The sequence below is a fragment of the Lissotriton helveticus genome, chromosome 1_1 (assembly GCF_964261635.1).
Source record: "Lissotriton helveticus chromosome 1_1, aLisHel1.1, whole genome shotgun sequence".
Taxonomy (NCBI): Eukaryota; Metazoa; Chordata; class Amphibia; order Caudata; family Salamandridae; genus Lissotriton; species Lissotriton helveticus.
The window spans coordinates 701409648-701429222 of NC_136057.1; the positions used below are offsets into that span (position 1 = coordinate 701409648).

The 19575-nt window shown below is 43.9% G+C and overlaps 1 protein-coding gene across 1 annotated transcript in view; it reads left to right on the forward strand.

The window, feature by feature from the left end:
• The window catches only part of PPFIA2 (PPFI scaffold protein A2), a 2034471-nt gene that overhangs the window by 1906089 nt on the left and 108807 nt on the right, over window positions 1-19575 (forward strand). The window contains exon 25 of the mRNA XM_078674230.1: window positions 5962-5991. Coding sequence (XP_078530356.1) covers window positions 5962-5991 — 30 coding nt within the window. The remainder of the gene's footprint in view (window positions 1-5961; window positions 5992-19575) is intronic.

Genomic DNA, 19575 nt, shown 5'->3' on the forward strand with positions numbered 1-19575 from the left:
GACTTGGCGGTTCAACTGATGCCACCCAAGCAGCATAGCTCTCAGCGCCTGGATACTCTTGCGGGTGATTAGCAGAGCTCTAAAAATCCTGCTTGAATGTTTGATGATCCTGTTTGCCAGGAACCTTTCTGTGAAATGTGTGTATGCAGGATGCTAGGCAAGGTTTGTGGTCTGGTGGGGTACCTGCCAGTTGGACCCATTGCAGGCTAAGTTTGGTTCTCACTTTTCTCATGTGTAGCCACTTCGAACTGATGCACAGTTGTACATTGCACCTTCTCTCCCTAATAAATGGCTTTGTTGTTGCAATAACCTCAGCACACCATCAGAGTGAGCTTCTGGCCTTCTCGGTTCAGCCACCTTATACCACCTTTATACAGTTAAACTGGTTTTAAGGATTCAAGCTGTGTTCTTACCGACGGTGGTCATGTCTTTTTCAAGTTAAACAAGCTATCACTCTTCAACCTTCTTTGTGTACCCTCATCCCTCAAAAGAGGAAGCGACTCCATTAATTTGTGACCAGGAAAGCTTTGAGCTTTTACATCAGCTGCACCCAGGAACATCGAGTAGAAAATCAGCTCTTTGTTTCCTGGGACAAAGAAAGGCAAGATAGTGCAGAAGCAGACCATATCGCAAAGTATTAAGATCGGCTATGTGTTAGCTGAAAAGCAGCCTCCAGAATGTCTGACGGCTCATTCCTGCGCAAGATCTGAGGGCTCATTCCACCAGAGGTAAGTTTGCTACCACTGCATTGGCAAATGGAGTGCCTATCCTGGATGTCTGTGAGATAGCTACATGGACATCAGGGCACACATTCATGAAGTACTATTGCTTTAATTGTCTGGTCCATCTGGATGGGAATTTGTCAATTCCATTCTACAGACATTTTTTTGTCTGAGCTCTACCACCTTGGAAGGTATTGCTTTTGTGTCTATTTGAAAGATGCAGTATCTACGGTTAGAAGTATCCAGCAGAGAAACAAGTTACTGACTCTTTTTGGTAGATACTCTGCTTCCGTGCATCCTACAGCACCGAGGCTGCGTTACTAGACGTTACAGATACGCTAAGGATGTCACTGGATAATGACTCTCCAGTTATGCTATTACTGCTTGATCTGTCGGCAGCCTTTGACACCATCCCTCATCGTATCCTGTTGAACAGACTTTGAGAGATTGGTGTCAGAGGTCTGGCCTTTGATTGGATTTGGAGTTTTCTGTCAGACAGAACACAATGTGTCCAGTTGGACTCATTTGTGTCACACACAGCTGTGGTGGACAAGGGGGTTCCACAGGGCTCTATATTGAGTCCCACGCTGTTCAATCTATATGTTGCCCCCTTGGCCTCAATCATCAGAAATCATGGGTTTGAAACCATATCCTATGCTGATGATACACAGCTGATAGTACACATAGAGAAAAACCCTGCAGTAACCAAATCCAAGTTTAGAATGTGTATGACGAGCATTGCTAGCTGGATGACGAAGAACCTTCTGCAACTTTACTCCTCTAAAACTGAGATTTTTTTGTTTGGCAAGGCAGAACAATTGTGGAGCGCGGACGGGCGGCAGTCAGAATTAGGAGAAGCACCCGCCCCAAGAGGGTGGGCTAAGAACTTGGGGGTCAGAATTGACAATAAGCGTTCAATGGAAGAGCAGGTGAAAAGACTTGCATGGACCTGTTATGCAACCATGCGGTTACTTAGAAAGATCTTTCCCTGGATTCCATGGAACACTAGAAAAACTCTCATTCAGTCGCTTCTTATCGGTCGCCTTGATTACGGCAATTCCTTGTTGCTAGGAATTAGGGAAGACCTGCTATCTAAGCTGCAGGTGGTGCAAAACACTGCAGCCCGTCTTGTCCTTAACAAACCAGCATGAACCCCTTCCCTCCCTCTCCTTCGCCATCTTATTTGGCTTCCTGTAAGGAAACAAGCCAGCTTCAAGTTACTTTGCTTGGTCTTAAAGTCCCTGCAAGGTACGGGCCCAGCTTACCTAATAAAATTGGATGCTATCAACCTGGAAGACAACTTAGGTTCAGTAATTGCAGCCTCCTCTGCAGTGGAAGAATAAGGAAAGTCAAAATGGGGGGTTGTACATTTTCTCACCTAGCCCCCAAACATTGGAACAAACTTCCAGAACACATCCGTGCCTGCTCAAATCTCCCACAATTCAAAAAGTTGCTTAAGACCTCGCTATTCTAATAAATGAATATTATATTTCAATTCACATCTGCCTCCTTCTTAGGCGCCGAGAGATCCCCCCCGGGGATAATTCGTGTGCCTTACAAATGAGTCAAATAAAAAAAATAATAATAACCATAGATTCTTCATCACCCTCCAGCATGCCCATTCTGTGGTATGGTGTTAGAAATAGGATTCCTGATTGGCTGAGGTATGCACCCAGGCCGGGCAGGAACCACCACTCTAGTCAGGGTAAGCTATATACACTCTAAAAGATAAGCTCTGTTCACCCTCTGGTAGCCTCCCACAGAGTAGTCCGGCTTATCTAAAGGGGCAATTTAAATCCAATCAGTAGAAGTCGAGATATGAATTTTTAAAGATCGAATGCAAAAACAGTGCTTAGAAGTCAATAGCCCAAAAAGGTTACTTGAGGTCGCACTAGAGTGGAGTAATTCCAAAGTTCAGGCCGACTGTAATCCAGGACAGGCCATCTACAGGAATCAGACAAGTCCCGCTAACAAAGTACCTTGGATGGAGCAAAGTGTTAACATTAAGGCTTCGGTACAAGGAGTCGAGGGGGGAGCCATGTTGTCATTGATCCAGTGGATGGAGGCGAAGCGTCAGCACCAATCCGCGCAATCGGTGAAAGCTCCTGTCTAGACCCCCTTTATGATGCAGGCATTGCATCGAGGTTGGGCTGCGCTGTCTGTCGATGTCGAGACTGTGTTTTTGATCGGCGTCGAAGGGCAATGCATTAGTTCCAGTTAGTGCAAAGTCATCACTGTGTCAAATTTGTAGCAAAGCAGCTGCAGAACCCACTTTTGATGCTCAGAACTTGGAGTGGGGCACCTCAGGCAAGGGTAGGACTCACAAAAAGCAGAGTCTAGCAGCACCAGCAAAATTGCAGGAAGTCTTTTGCGTCCGAGCCTTCAACAAGCAGTAGGCAAGCCAGCAAGCCCTTGGAGATCACTTGGAGGGAAGGCAGAGTCCAGCTCTTCTTCAGCAGAGTCAGGGAGCAGCATGGCAACAATCAGAAAAGCTACAGTGTTTGATTTAAGGGAGGCCAGAGAGCCAGTAATTATACCTAAAAAGTATCTTTGATGTAGGGGGTGACTTCATAGCAGCTCTCTGAAGTGTACAAGGATCCCTTTCAACCCAGTCCTGTCTGCCAAGCTATATGTGGGAGGGTAAATCAGTGCTTTGAGTGTGGGCAAGCAACTATCTATTGAAGTGTATGTGTCAGCCCCTCTCATTCCTCCCTGCCCAGGAAGACCCATCAAAATGCAAATGAGTTCTCAATATGCAGATGAGCCTCACCTTCCTGTGTTTGTGGCTGTCTAGAGAGAATGCACAAAGTGTAGCTGTCATCCACCTCAGACGTGTATTGGAGACCGGCACGTAGAGCAGAAAGTGCAGAGAAATGTCCACTTTTAAAAGTGGCATTTCTAAAACATTAATGTTAAATCCAACTTCACCAGTAAAGAGGATTTATCACTACCATTCCAAAGATATGAAACTTGGAAAAGCTACTCCTCTTTCATCAGGAATTACAGCTTTTAAAAGTGTATTAAGGAATTCCCAATACTGGCCTATAAGAAGGGTAGCCTCACAGTAGTGAAACATGATATAGGCTGTTTGTCACTACCAGGACATACAAAACATATGAGTACATTTCCTACCTATTACTTACATAGCATCCTGCCCTTCTGTGATTTTGGGCCTACCTTAGGGGTGACCAATATGTAATAGATGGGGAGTTTAAAGATTGGCAAGTGGTTTTATATGCCATGTTGAAGATGCAGTAAACGGCACACAAAGACACAACAGTGGCAGGACTGAGACAGGTTTGAAAGGCTACTTATGTGGGGGGCACAATTAGTTCTGCAGGCCCACTAGCAGCATTTGAAGTTCAGGCCCTGGGTATATGGTATACCACTTTACATGGACTTACCAGTACATCAAATATGCCAATCAGGTATACACCAATATCCTCGTATTTAGGGGAGAAGCACATGCACTTTAGCACTGGTTCACAGTGGTAAAGTGCTCAGAGTCCTAAGGCCAACAATCTGCAAAACAAATGAGGTAAAAGGCAAAAAGTCTAGGGGAAGACCATCCTGAGGATGTCCGGCCTAACACATGGTCTCTTCCCTCTGTAAATAGCCCCATTTAGGAAACGGCACATTCGTTCTTTCAGTTCACTGATGGACCCTCGTTAGAAGGCGCAGACGAGTACATGAAAGAAACTGACATCAGAGCACATGGGTGGCACTTACATGCAACTCTGTTTGCCACTTCTGGAATGGAACAGCATTGACGCAGGGTTACTTGGCACCACCTACCAACACACAGGAGCATTGTTTTCTGTTTTTCCCAGATCCAGGCTGGGCCTGGGAATATTCACAAGGTGAGGAATCTGTGGTCAGATAGAGTATTGATCTGAAAGAGAATTATCGAAGGTAAGTAAATTAATTTATCGTTCACTGTCCATCAACAATTTCCTGATTTAATGGTTGTCAAATTTGAATGGTCAAAGCTTCCAAAAAACTGTGATTCACTGACTGATGTCTCATGAAAGTTGATAAAAATAGAACAGTCACTTCTGGTGACCATGCTTTCTCCATGGCTGCTGCCAATTTTTTTAACTCTTCAATAATAGCTATTCATTCACTATCCTTTCTTATCCAGTTGAGAAGCCAGGTGAAAATATTATTTTTTCCTAAATAATTTAGTTTCAGCACGTGAAATGTAAAGGTTATTTCAGCACCATTAAACCTCAGTATACGTGTGATATACAGATACCCTTAACATAAAATAACATTTGTGTATCTCTTCATGCTCGTAGCAAAAATTGGTCATTCAGAGAAAATTCTGATGCAAAAGTGCCCAGGTGCATGTGCAGAACTGTTCACTGTCTAATGAAAGGGCTGTAATTTGGTCTCAGATTTTTGTCTTATTTATTTTATATATTTACGTGACACAGCAAAGAACCAAATGGTAGTCTCAGAGCACTTTGATGAGAGACAAGTGACAGTGCTATACAATGTGATGAGCTAGTGCAGTCTAAAGTTGGTCAATCAGTTACTGGTGTTAAGGTAGCCTTTGTCAAGTCAGATGGGTCCCAAAAGATGGTAAATCCTTGAAGAGACAGCTTCCAGACACTGATTGTTGATGTAGGCCAGTCTCAGCCATGTGTTTGGAGACTAAATCCATGTAAAGAAGACAGAAGAGAGGTGTAGTTAGTATCCAAATGTCTGGGTGAAAAGGTGGACCTTTAGTGATGGTCTGAATTTCAGGTAGCCACTATCTAGTCTCACATGAATGGGTATGGCATTCCATAAGGGTAAGCCCAGGGAGTAGAAAGAACAGCCATTTCTGAGTCTGTAGACTCAGATCCACAATAGTCATTTGTTGGCTAACCTGAGACCTCTGGGTCACTGATTGAAAAAAAGTTTTGCAAGGTGGTTTGATGAACAGCCATAAAGTAACATGTCCTAGCACAGTTTTTTAAATCGGTCACGGTATATTACAGGGTATCTGCGTATTGTATCTGTTTTACGATCTAAATAGGATTCAGCATCTTTAAGTTTTTATTTAAAATTCTGATTGTATTTATCTTTTCTTTCAAAAACCTTTATTTGTATTGATTCGCCCACAGTTCATAACATTGACAATTTGTGTGTGTGACTTAATGAATGAGATGTGTTGTTTACAAGCTTCTCACTTGTTGTGGTGGCTAATGCTTTTTTTTTTTAATTTACCAACGGGCTGCTGCTCATAACACAGAAAGAATCGGAGGAAGGAAGTTGGGCACAGGTACGATTTTTGAAAAAATTACAATACCTTCAGTGCATAGTAATATAAGTTAATGTAGAAACACCTTTTGTTTTATTCCACCCCAAAAGTTGCAGCTCAACTAAATCGAGATGTATGTGTCTTTCCTTAGATATTAATGCAAGGCAGTCAATGTAAATCCTTTCACTCCTTATTCATGGACCCCAGTTTTATACAGGAAATGCTGCAATTATTGAAAATTCATACGGTAAAATATCCATTGTTTGTCAAATCAGCTGTGAGAGGATGTAGAGTCCCTTTCAGGGTTAACAAATAAAGAGTAAGCACATTTGATCTGATCTGTTGGGTGATGACCAACCATCCTATTCACAGAGCATGTTTGGATGAGTGTAACAATGGTGTCCTTCCCAACAGTTATTCCTGAGGAATACGATTTACTTCTAAGATAATGTGTGCAAGTGCCATGTTTATCAAACTTTACAACAGTACAGAAGGAGATACAGAACATCAATCACCATAACCAGTTTATCTATTAGAAAAATAATTGTAACATGAGGCCACATTCAAAATCAATAAAAGATCACAAATAATTAAATAAACACCAGTACAAATGTTATCAAGCATGATATCAACATGACATGAAAACAAAAAGAAAATATGTCCACTACTAAAAAAAGTTAAGGTAAAAATAACCTTAAAATATTAATGAAAACAAAATCATTAAAATATTTCCAATAATCCAATAGGAAAAACATGAAATCTAAAAAGTAATGTAAGATTTCAAAATCAGACTTTCATAAAGTTGTCTTCGAATTCGGCAATTGTTTTAATCAGGAGTACCAGAAGTAGAAAGGTATGAATAGAGAATAAGGAGCAAAAATTAATCAGAGCATTGAGAAACTGTAGTTTCCAAAAACCTTCAGTTCCTTTAAGCTCTCAGCAGCAAATAGAACAATGTTTAGGGGCTAATGTTCGAACAAGGATTCACTAATGGAATGTCATCAGTGACCAAAAGCTACGTCATGTCTCTTTCACTATTCATGGCATTTTGGTGTATGTTTTTTACAGCCGTCTCCTACATCAATCGCCTGGGAGGAGCAAGGTCAAGGATTCCGGCAGATCTAGCCAAGAAGATTTGGTACTTCTGCTGGAGTCAGAAAATAATTCTGAGAGCAGAATTCATCCTGGGCAATCTAAACACAAGGGAAGATTGGAATTCAAGGTTCCTAAGAGACTAGAGCGATTGGAAACTGAATCCTCTATCCTTCCAGAGAATTCAAGATATATGGGGCCCCTTCGAGATAGATATTTTGCCAGCAGACTGACCTTCCAGTTAAATCAGTACTTTAGTTGGAGACCAGACCCCCTAGCATCTTCAGTGAATGCTCTTCTCCAACCTTGGAACATACTGAATTACTATGCCCTCCCTCCCTTCGCACTAATCCAGAGAGCTCTCTTGAAAGTTCGCATTGTTTTAATTACTCCCTTTGGGAACTCTCAAAATGGCTTCCAGGTGTGATGGAATTAGCGATAGAAGTACCACGCCTTATCCCAGGGAGTTTAGACCTTCTTCAGGGCCTAGAAGGAGAGGTACACCCTCTTCTCTTCGAAGGAAACGTGAACCCTCTTGCCTGGAAGATTTCAGGTCTTCAAGAATATACTCAGGCATTTCAGGAGAGGCGAAAAGCCTACTGGATGAGTCATGGGCTCCGGGAACAAGAAGCAGATACACCATTTCATGGAAAAAAATTGTGTCGTTGGTGCCTGGAACGGGATATGGATCCCGTGAACGCACCTGTAGTAGAAGTAGCAAACTACTTAGCAGACCTCTTTAATTCAGGGCTATGTTATAGAACAGAAATTGTTACAGATCAGCAATTTCCGCAGGGAATTGCTTGTTAAATGACTTTTCTATTGGTATGTGATGGGATTTCTCTCTCTCCCTGCATTCTACATAGAATGTCCCTGCGTGGAACACTTGGTTGATTCTCCCCTTGGCAGTTGCTGCCGGGGAGTTGCTGTAACTGGACGTTAAATAAAGTCTTGGATTCCACTTACTTGTCGTGTGGATCTCGCTTCTCTTCAGTGGCGACGATCGGTTCCAGTTTCCAGCCTCCCAAACTCTGAGGAAGATCTCTGCACCTGTTCTGCTCTTCGTCGAAATTTGAAATCGACGTTTTCTGGTGAAAAGTGCCATTCATCCCAGGGCCCATCTCCGAAGCTTCCAACGGTGTCCAAATTGCCCGGTAACCCCTCCTTGCCTCCCGACTGAAGAATTAAGGTACTCTTTTCGTTTTCTCTGCGCGACTGAGTTTTGCGCTGCTCTCGCGTTATTACGCGACTGTGCCTGACCTGCCTGACGACGCCAGCGGGACAATCTACGTTGCGTGTGGCGGCCATTTTAGGGCTTACTTGCATCCTAGCAACTGAATACAAGCCACGCAGCAGATTCTACCCCACTATTCCTCCGCTGATGCGCACAGCACAACTTTGCCGATTTCGAGCGCACAACTGTTAGTGCTTGTGTTTTATCGCTGATGCGCACAGCTCATCTCCTAACAAATTTAATCTTTAATTCTACGCTGATGTGCACAGAAATGCATTTCCTTCCTTTGTGAACAATACTATGTGGGCACAACGCTATTAATTAGCGCAACGTTCTTTTTTGACACTCTGAGCAGAGTTCCTTCATCATTATTGTTGAGCACTACAACAGTGTTATAAACATTATTCTATCATCTTTAAAATAACATGATTTTGTGAATAATTTCAAGTAAAAAAAAAAAAAAAAGGATTTTCGAATTTTATTCTGTTGTGTGTACTGTGGCAGCAACTCACCCACGCAATGGATCGAATTTTGGCTCCTCCTTCCTTCTTACAGACTGCTGGCACTCCCCCTATACCGTGGGAGCAGTGGAAGGACACCTTTGAAGCGTACTTGGAAGCTATCGATCAGGATACCTTTACTGGCAAAAAGAAAAAAGCCCTACTTGTCTACAATCTTGGCAATGAAGGCAGAAACATATTAAAAACTTTGACTCTTGAAGTGGTCAGCATTACAGTTAGTGGTGGTGATGCTGGAGAATCACTTCTTATTGACGAATATGCCACATTGATCAAAACTCTTGATAAGAGATTTTCTCCCAAGAAAAACGTTGTACTCGAACGCCATAAATTTCTTCAACGTGCCCAAACCTCTGGTGAATCAATTGATGATTTTGGGGCAGCACTTCGCTTTTTGGCTATCAACTGCAACTACAGAGAATTCAGAGATGAGATCATACGTGATCAACTTATTGAAAGGACTTCCAACAAGAAAATTCAAGAGAAACTACTTGCTTCTGGCGATCCCGATTTAGAGACTGCTCTCACTTTGGCCAAAAGTATTGAACATTCTCAATTTTGTGTTAAGGAAATGAGTTCTCCATCCTCGTCAACGATCTCTTCTTCTTCTGAAGTCAAACTTTTGAATTCTAAACCTCCTTTCAAATCTAAAGCCTCTGTTTTGCCTAATGTTACTCGTTCTGTTCCATCTAACATTTCTTCCAGAAACAGATCTGTGCAAAATGAATTAATATGTTTTTGTTGTGGCAGTAGGTCACATCTGGGTTCTGCTAAATTTTGCTTTGCTCTCAATCAAACCTGTTACAAATGTGGGAACAAAGGTCACTATTCCCGCATGTGCAAAGCTACTTCTACGAACAAGCCCGTTCCCTCTGTAAAGAATATTTCAGGAGAATCTGATGAAGAATGTTATGAACTATTGATGCTGTCTTCTGCTTTGCACGAGGCCAGAGTGGTAGAACTGTCCGCTTTGTCTGGCCTTCGGAAAAGAAAGTCTCCTTCTTGTTTAATAGCTGTGAATGGAGTTGTCTGCAAATTCCTTGCAGATTCTGGTTCTCCTTTTTCTTTGTTGAATTTTACTGATTTTAACAAACTTTCTAAGGTACTTTTGGAACCTTCTAGTATTAAGATTTTTGCTTATAATAGCAAAAGGGTTGAAGTTTTGGGGAAATGTTCCGCTAAACTTGAGTTTCATGGTGATCACATTACCTGTATAGTGTTCATAGTTAAGGATGGTGCCAATTTGTTGGGGTGGGATAACCAAGGAGATTTGAACATTGTTTTAGATCCCAACCATCCAAACATGGTAATATCTCGCAGTGAATTATGTGAGTTTTACTCTTCAATGTTGGTATCACCTAAGACTCTTGCTGTGTCTCATGTGTCTAACACCAAGTGGGCTCTCATGTTTCCTGAAGTTTTCAGTGAGGAAATAGGGAAACTCAAGGGTTTCCAACACAGGATAATTTTAAAAGAGGGTGCCATTCCTGTTGCCCATAAGGTACGGAAAGTGCCTTTAAGCTTACGTACAGAATTAAAGAAGGAATTAGAGCGGTTATGCGCTGCTGGTGTAATCGAGCCGATTGAAGGTTCTGATTGGCTTGCTCCCATAGTTTTGGCGAGGAAATCTGGCAAGTGCTTGAGGATGTGTGTTGACCTGCGTGATCTCAATGCCAATATTTGGATCGACCGGCAACCACTCCCAAACATCAACGAAATGTTAGCCACCCTCGAAGGTGCAACATTTTTCACCTCCCTCGATATTTCATCCGCATATCATCAGATTGAACTATGTCCTAATTCCAAGCACCTTACCTCTTTTGTAACTCCGGAGGGAGCTTATCGTTACATCCGCATGCCATTTGGCTTTGCTTCAGCCTCGGCTGTTTTTCAGAGGTTAATGAACAACCTGTTCAAGAACATTTCTGGTGTTTTCTTTTTCCAGGACGACATTCTGGTTCATGGCAAAACCGAACTTGAACATAATGAGCGTGTTAAACTAGTTCTCAGCATACTAAGGTCTAGTGGGTTAACTTTGAGGGAGGATAAATGCAAATTTCTTCAAGACGAAGTAGACTATCTTGGTCACCACATTTCCCAAAATGGGGTTGAACCAAAAGTCAAGATCATTGATGCCATTCAAAATGCTCCTGTTCCTACGAACAAGGATCGATTACGTTCATATCTTGGTTTGGTGGAGTATTACTCCAAATTTGTTAAGAATTTCTCTACCAAAACCGCTGCTATGCGTGGGCTACTCAAGAAAAATGTCAAGTTTGTTTGGGATAATGATCGTGATAGCAACTTCAATGTCATCAAGCAAGAGATTATTGGAGCTCGCCCTCTGAAGTTGTTTAACATCAATGACTTGTGCATTCTTTCCACCGATGCTAGTAATGTGGGTTTGGTGGCTGTCCTCATGCAGAAAAGGGGTGATGGTCGCGAAGAAACCATTGCTTTTGCCTCCAGAACTTTGAGGGGTGCTGAGGGAACTTACTCTACCATTGAAAAGGAAGCCCTAGCGATGTGGTGGGGGTTTTGCATTTCAAAATTTTTTGTGGGGGAACAGGTTCATCTTGAGAACTGACCATAAGCCCTTGATTGATCTATTCACGCCCAAGGGTGGTGGCAGGGCGACTCCAAGGATCTCCAAGTGCCAATTCAGATTACAGGAATTCCAATATCAGCTTGAATATGTGGCTGGGGCGAAGAATTTGGTTGCTGATTACTCATCCAGACTACCTCTTTCCAATGATGACGACAGCGTTGCGTGTGATGATTTGGAAGTAGTTTGTGCTGTTGGTTCTTTATGTGACTCTGTTGGATGTGCTCTTTCAGAGTGTGAGTGGTTGGAGGGGATTGCTTCTGATGATGACATGCAGTTTGTTATTGATCTTCTCTCCAAACCCTGGCCGTGTGAAAAAACTTGTCCTGCCACTATTATTCCTTATTTGCGAGTCAAGGATGAGTTGTCTCTCGTTGATGGAATTTTGAGAAGGGGTGGGCTATTGGTTGTTCCTGTTTCTATTCGTGGGAAGATTCTTGGTTTGGCTCATGAAGGTCATCCAGGCATTCGGTCCATGAAGCGCAGAGTGAGGCAAGATTTTTGGTGGCCATCTGTGGACAAGGATGTTGAACAGTTCGTTCGTGAATGCTGTGAATGTATTGTCAGTGATAAGTCACAAGTCACCCATCCTCTGCCTGTTGAACCTATCGTTGTGAAGAGTGTTCCTTGGTCCAAATTGGCTTTGGACATTGCTGGACCTTATGGTCTCGTTGGTTCGACTCCCAAATTTATCTTGGTGTTGATTGACTATATGTCCAAGTGGCCTGAAGTAAGATTTGTTGATTCCATCAGTTCTTCTGTAGTGATTTCATTTTTACGTGATGTTTTCTCTAAGGAAGGTTTTCCTGAAGAGATAGTTTCAGATAATGGTACGCAGTTGGTTTCTGCTGAAATGTCTTCGTTTTTCAAGGAAGTTGGTATTAAACACGTTTGCACGTCGCTCTATCATCCTCGCAGCAACGGTTTGGTTGAGCGTTTCAACCGTGTTGTCAAAGAGCATCTTCAACTGGCTTTGGTGAATGGTTTGCAGTGGCGTCAAGCGGTTGCCGACATGTTATGGGCTGTAAGAACCACTCCGCATGTTTCAACTGGTGTTGTTCCTTTTACTTTGTTGCGTGGTAGGGTCGCTGGTACCAAGTTGAACAAAGAGTGGATGTCCAGGAAGGTTGTAGATGCTGCTGGTTTAGCTTGAGTTGCTGATGTCAGGGTTTCAGTTCAGAGCAAGTATGATACCAGATCGGACGTGTTGTCTTCTTGCAAGGTGAAGGTTGGTGATTGGGTGAGAATAAAGAAACCTGGATTTCTCCGCAAAGGGGAGTCACGGTTTTATTCTCCTAAGATGGTGGCTGCTGTGAGAGATTATGTAGTGGTGTTGGAAAATGGAAGGGTTTGGAGTAAGAGTATGGTTTCTATCGTTCCTGGCCCCATGGTTGAGAGTGTCAGGAAGCGGTTGGGGGTCAGTATTTCTCCTTCCGATCCCAAGGTGGGGGTGGTGTGGTGCACTCTGATGGGAACCTTCCGACGAGAGAAACTTCCTCCAGAGTCAGATCTGTTCCTGCCAAATTTCAAGACTATGTGATGAAGTAATTTCTATACCACGTAGTGGGTGCAATGATGTTGTGTTGCAATTATCTAATGTTTGCTTTTCATTATAAATTGAAGCATTCTATTACCTCATTTCCTTTCTCCTTTAGCTTCTTTCCTTTTCTCTTTTGCATTCTTTTTCCTCTTTCCTAATCTTTTCCTTTGTTTTCTCTGTGAAGAAAGGGAGGTGTGATGGGATTTCTCTCTCTCCCTGCATTCTACATAGAATGTTCCCTGCGTGGAACACTTGGTTGATTCTCCCCTTTGCAGTTGCTGCCGGGGAGTTGCTGTAACTGGACGTTAAATAAAGTCTTGGATTCCACTTACTTGTTGTGTGGATCTCGCTTCTCTTCAGTACTGATCCCGTAAAACGTTGATTTCTTATGTTTTATCCAAAGACACAGTGAGCTTGAGGGAACTAGCAAGAGTATTAGGGCTCTTATCCTCATCCATTCAAGCGATTTTACCAGGTCCCCTTCACTACAGGGCCTTACACAGACTAAAATCTTTATGCCTGAAGAAAGGTCTTTGGTACTCAGACAACGTTCCCCTGTCTCCAGAGGCTCGAGAGGACCTCCTATGGTGGCAGAACAACCTAGACAGTTGGAATGGGAAAGCAATAATCGCAAATACTTTTGATCACATTCTGGAATCCGATGCGAACAACTTAGGCTGGGGTGCCAGACTAGGAAAGATAGAAACAGGGGTAAATGGTCCCAAGAGGAACTCCCTTTACACATAAATTGTTTTAAAAAAAAAAAAAAGCTTACCCTTCAAACCAATCTGCGAAAAAAATGAGGTTAGTCTCACGAAAAAGCTTCTACATACATCAAAGTATTGGAGATGGAAGAAGTTGTAGTTAACTGTTCGGAGAGCAGCGAATAAAAGAGGAAGATAGTTGGTTACCATGGTGCTTTGTTATGCTATTTGGAATGTTTTTATTTATGATGTATTTGTTACACTTTAAAGGGCTGCATGTCTGGGGAGCAATAAAAGTTATTGCATAATGTAGCCTCCGGTCTTGTAATGAAATCCAAGTGTCCAACTTTGGAGCATTAAAGGTCCTTTGTAGATTAGTTAGGCGTTCATCTAGCTGCGTCTCACATGGAAAAAACTGTGGATTTCTAATCTGGTAGCTATATCCAAGCTGGGTACTGCCTGCTTAGATAAGTGATGACTCAACCAATCAGAAAATATAATTTGATAAACCTAAAAACGTCTGACAGATTTGGACTACAGGAACATAGATACTTTTTATGGGTGTTTGCAGTCAGCCATGGACATCTTGTAAATAGACTTGAAAGTGAACTGAAGGTCCACAGCCACTCTGTTGGCTTTAGTTTAGGGTTAACTTTCCTACCTACCTTGTATTCTGGGGCTCTTGTCTCCATCCCCTGACCCCCGCGCAGCCGAGGTAAACGCTGCCGCGGGACAGGTAATTCGCATTGCCGCCATCAGCGAGCCTGACCTCAGGCCACGCCCACTGTCACAAGGCCACGCCCCCCCACCTACATAACTGAGCTGCTTACGAGCTCGCCCCCAGATCTCGACACTCCTGAGGCACAGCCGGGAGCTTTGTTTATTTGTCTAAAGCCGCTTTTTTTTTTAATTGTTGATACTTGAATTGTTTTAAACAGCCCATTCCTACCTTGTATTCTGGGGCTCTTGTCTCCATCCCCTAACCCCCGCGCAGCCGAGGTAAACGCTGCCGCGGGACAGGTAATTCGCATTGCCGCCATCAGCGAGCCTGACCTCAGGCCACGCCCACTTTCACGAGGCCACGCCCCGAACACCCCCATAAAAAAATTTGCTTTCCACGTACGCGCAGCGGACGGGCGCAGCGGGCGCGCCGAAGGCGCGCCTAAGGCAAGCCCGTCTGGGCCCGTCCGGGCCCGGCCGGCACCAAGCCCGGTCACTATGCCCAAATCCCCCACCAATCGCCTCACTTATACACAAGCTAAGCTCCTGGCACTCAACCCTTCGAAAAATATTAAATGCCATTACACCTACACAGGAGAAAAACCGTTTGCTAACTGCAACCTCTACAACCCAGCCCCTACCGTCGCAGAAGGCCACGGCCCTCAGCTCGGTCTTCTGAACTGTAGGTCCCTCCCCAAACACTCCCACGAGATAAACCTTCTCATTCAGGAACTAGCCATTGACATCCTGTTCCTTACGGAAACTTGGCTCACCCCCCACACCGACTCTGATATCGTTAATGCCCTACCACCTGGATACCAAATCCACTCTCAGAACAGACCCCTCGGCAGAGGAGGTGGCCTGGCTATAATATACAAAGAGCATTTTTTATGTAGAACTAACAATGGAAACATCGAGGATTGCGAAAGTTGTCATTTTGCGTTACAGATTTCACCTGTAACCTCCCTCTCTGGGCTACTGATATACCGGCCTCCTGGAGCCCCAGCCAAGTTCGCTAGCGCTCTTGTTGATGCTGTTTCCCTTATGGCAACAACAACTCCCAACTTTCTAATCCTGGGAGACCTTAATCTCCATCTACTAGACCCGAAGGATGTAACTGCCTCCGAACTTCTTCTTGACCTCACCTCCTTTGGCATACGTTTAGTGAACCTAGAGCCCACTCACGTCAAAGGACATCTTCTGGACCCCATCCTTACAAACATCCACAACCTTAAAACCGGCACTCCCCTCCCTTTTCCATGGACCGACCACTTCTTGATTCCTATAGACTGGCACCTATCTTTTCCGCAACCCCAAACATCCAAGACCTGGGTTACCGATAGATGCTGGCACAAACTCTCGCCGGAAGAATGGGCCTCCTCGCTCATGATAACTCCCCCCCCCCCAGCTCCCGACCCAGTCACTGCGAATGTACAGTTTAACTCCTGGCTCACCCACTCTCTGGACGACCTCCTCCCCAAAACAAGCACCATGAAACGAGCCAAAAGAGTAAACCCTGCCCCCTGGTACACCCCTGAGCTCAACCTATTACGGAAGGAGTGTAAAAGGACAGAGCGCTCATGGAGGAAAGACAAATCCGCAGTCAAAAAAGATGCCTTCCGTGCCTCCCTAAAAAAGTATAAACTCGCGCTTCGTAACACCAAAAGCCAATTCTTTGACGAAAGAATAAAAAAATCCTCCTGTTCTGCCAGGGAAACTTTCATCATCCTAAAAGAACTACTCAAAGTACCGGAGCCAACTCCAGGGAATCTCCCAAATCCCAACACCACTGAGGGCAAATACCAAAAACTAGCAAAATACTTCGACGAGAAAATCCAGAAAATTCTCGCCACTCTAACCCCAATCGGTCACAGCCCCAACGACCCGGGTTGCTTCAAACCTGACCCGGCCACCATCCAGCCCTGTAACCATCAAAGAGGTCTCGACCACGCTCGCCTCGATCAAAAGTGGCTCCCCCAGTGACCCGGTGCCCATCCGAATTCTCAAAAAAGTGGCTCCCAAGATCACCCCCCTCTCACGGACCTCAGCAACTCATCTTTACTTCAGGGTAAGGTCCCTCCCAGCTGGAAAGCGGCCGTTGTCAAGGCCCTCCTAAAAAAACCTCTTCTGGACCCCCTAGATATGGCCAATTACAGGCCAATCTCCCTCCTCCCCGCTATCAGTAAAATCGCTGAAAAATTTGTAAATAAAAAGCTCTCCCAGTTTCTGGAGTCTAACAACCTGCTTAAAAGCTCGCAGACTGGATTCCGCCCGGGCCAGGGCACGGACACCGCCCTCCTGGCGGCAGTGGAGGAGGTCAGATGCATTCTGGACGCAGGAGGATCAGTGGCAGTGATCCTCCTGGACCTCAGTGCGGCCTTCGACACTGTTAACCACCAGGTTCTTATCCAGCGACTCAGACACAGCGGCGTGGAGGGCACTGCCCTTGCTTGGTTCGTGTCATTCTTAAACCACCGCTCCTTTCAGGTCTGGGAGAACGACATCCGTTCCCCGACAGTCCCCCTCCAATGCGGAGTGCCGCAGGGCTCTTCACTAAGCCCGACATTATTTAATGTCTACATGTCCCCATTGGAGGAGGTAGTCACCCCGTTCGGTGTGAAAATCATCAGCTACGCGGATGACACCCAGCTAGTGGTGTCCCTATCCCACCCCAGCCAAGAACCAGCGAATCTCCACAGCTGCCTTTCCAACATCCAGGGATGGATGAACAACTCAGCGTTGAAGCTCAACGGGTCCAAGACGGAAATCTTGCTCCTCGGGCAAAATGGGCTCTCTCTTCCCCCAATATCTGGCCCTCCTGTTTGGGTGAACCCCCTTTACCCAAAACCGAGATCAAGAGTCTGGGAATCTGGCTCGAGAATGACCTGTCCTTCAAAACCCAGGCCAAGAAAACCGCTGGGATCTGTTTCGGGCTCCTCAGATTAGTCAGGATAATCCTGCCTCTGCTCCCTCCCATCTCCCGTAAATTGCTCATCCAAGGCCTCATTCTATCTAGGCTGGATTACAGCAATGCCATCTATCTGGGAGCACCCAAAGCCACCCTCAACAAATTATAAAGGATTCAGAACGCCGCAGCCCGGCTTCTTACCAACACCCCAGCGAGATCCTCGGCCAAACCAGCTCTGAAGCTCCTTCACTGGCTTCCTGTAAGAGAAAGAGTTAAATTCAAGGCTCTCTGTTTGGCCCATAAACTCCTACAGGATAAAGGTCCCCCATTCTCAAAAACTTTATCAGACCTTACAAGGCTGCAAGGTCCCTCTGCTCTGACCACGAACACCTCATCACAGTTCACAGAGTGAAAAAGGCGCGCACAGGCGGACGGCGCTTCTCCGTGAACACAGCCACCCTTTGGAACTCCCTCCCCCGCAAACTAAGGACGGAACAATACCACCTCCGGTTTAGGAAACTACTGAAAACGCACCTCTTCCCCTGATTCTGATCCCCCCCTTCCCTGCTTTTCCTTGCTATCCCTCCTCTTGATTGGTCCTGGTCTTAACGCTGGGATGCTTCCGAGTTACTAAGCGCTCTACAAAACCCTAATATTAATAATAATAATAATAATTAACTCCATTCTGGATATGGAGGTTTCAGATTCAAATTTAGAACTTGCTTTATTTTTGCACATCTTCAGGCCATATTGTTAGTGACCCTGTATAATGAAAATGTTTCTCAGGAACGTAGGCTGCAGTTATCCAGTTAATCTTCTGCAACAGTTTACTGTCTGTCTCTGGAATCCAGAACTCCATTGAATTGGGAATTAGGGCATATTTGCAGCTTTAATAAACACAAAGGACAATCTCCAAACCCAAACTGTGTTGGCTTAAAGTCCTCTTGGAGGCAATTAAACTTCTTGAGCACACCTGATCTTAATGCCTTTCACATACACGTTGTCCATCTCTGTGGATTGTGTTCTGCATTTCTGGGAATGGGACACATGAGTACACTTCTCGTCACTAATATAAAGCTGGTTACAAACCCACTAACTACGGTTCATAAAAGAAATGCAGACAAATGGTGAAGCTGTTGAAGTTCCACATTTCTCTACCTTTTGTTTATGTCCTGTAAAGCTTCAATAAAGGACCAAACAGAAACAAGCTGTTTCTATGACACAGTTAGAGGGATACTTCCTTTTGTGAATTATCATCCTATTGTATGGCTGTGAGAGGTTGCTCAAATTGTTTAGTCTATGAAATGAATGGCTCTATGATACCAGAGTTTTGATGGGTATGGCAAACAAGCACCAACAGACTCAGTTATAGAAATTTAATCAGAACAAAATTCCACCATTTTCTGTTAAACGTCAGAAAAAAACCCTTGCGGTTCCTGGCTAATGGAGTGGCATTTTTACTTTTTGCTGAATTGTACTATGTGGGCAAGTGCATGCTGTTCTTAATTTGCTTGTTATGGGAATATATATTTCTAATCCTACTTTGTATGTAAATCAGTTTTAGATCATTTCAGCCATTTTTCTCTGATAGTACATTAAAAATGCACTTTTAGTCATCAGCAAACTGGTGAATTACTCCACAGTAATTGTGCTAAGATTTTTGCAAAATATGAGGATCTTCAGATCACTTGGGATATGTGAGGTGTAATAGGTAAGAACTGTTCTGGACTTGAGGATCGCAGAACAGTAAAGGAATATTACCATCTGCAGATTTTATTTCTACTTTACCCAAATGGAGGATAATATAAGACCTCTTCAAAGCAATGGCAGATACTGGATGCAGAGGTAGCTACGGTCTAAGTGTCCGGATGCATGGAATCCAACTAGAGTAATGAACACTTGCATCTCTCCCTGCCTCCAATAACTACCACCTCCTCAGGAACACAAGGGCAAGTGGTAGAAATGTTTCCATTAATTTCACTCATCACTTGTTTTAATCCAGGATGTCGGCAGGATCCAGTGGATATCTAGAAATCAAAGAGATATCTTAACTAACTGTCATTGAAGGGGTTATGCTAAATTGTAACAGTGAACTGATACACTTTTGAAATATATTTATGCATCTAATTCTTTGTACTCTGTTGTGGGAATTCTAATTTCTGAAAACTAAACACACACAAAATGCACTGGTTTCATGAGTTATAGTTTCTACTTGACTCTTGTAGAACTCTAAAGTAACCAACAATGTTAATATTCTGTTGTTCCCTAGTCTAGACAATTTGTA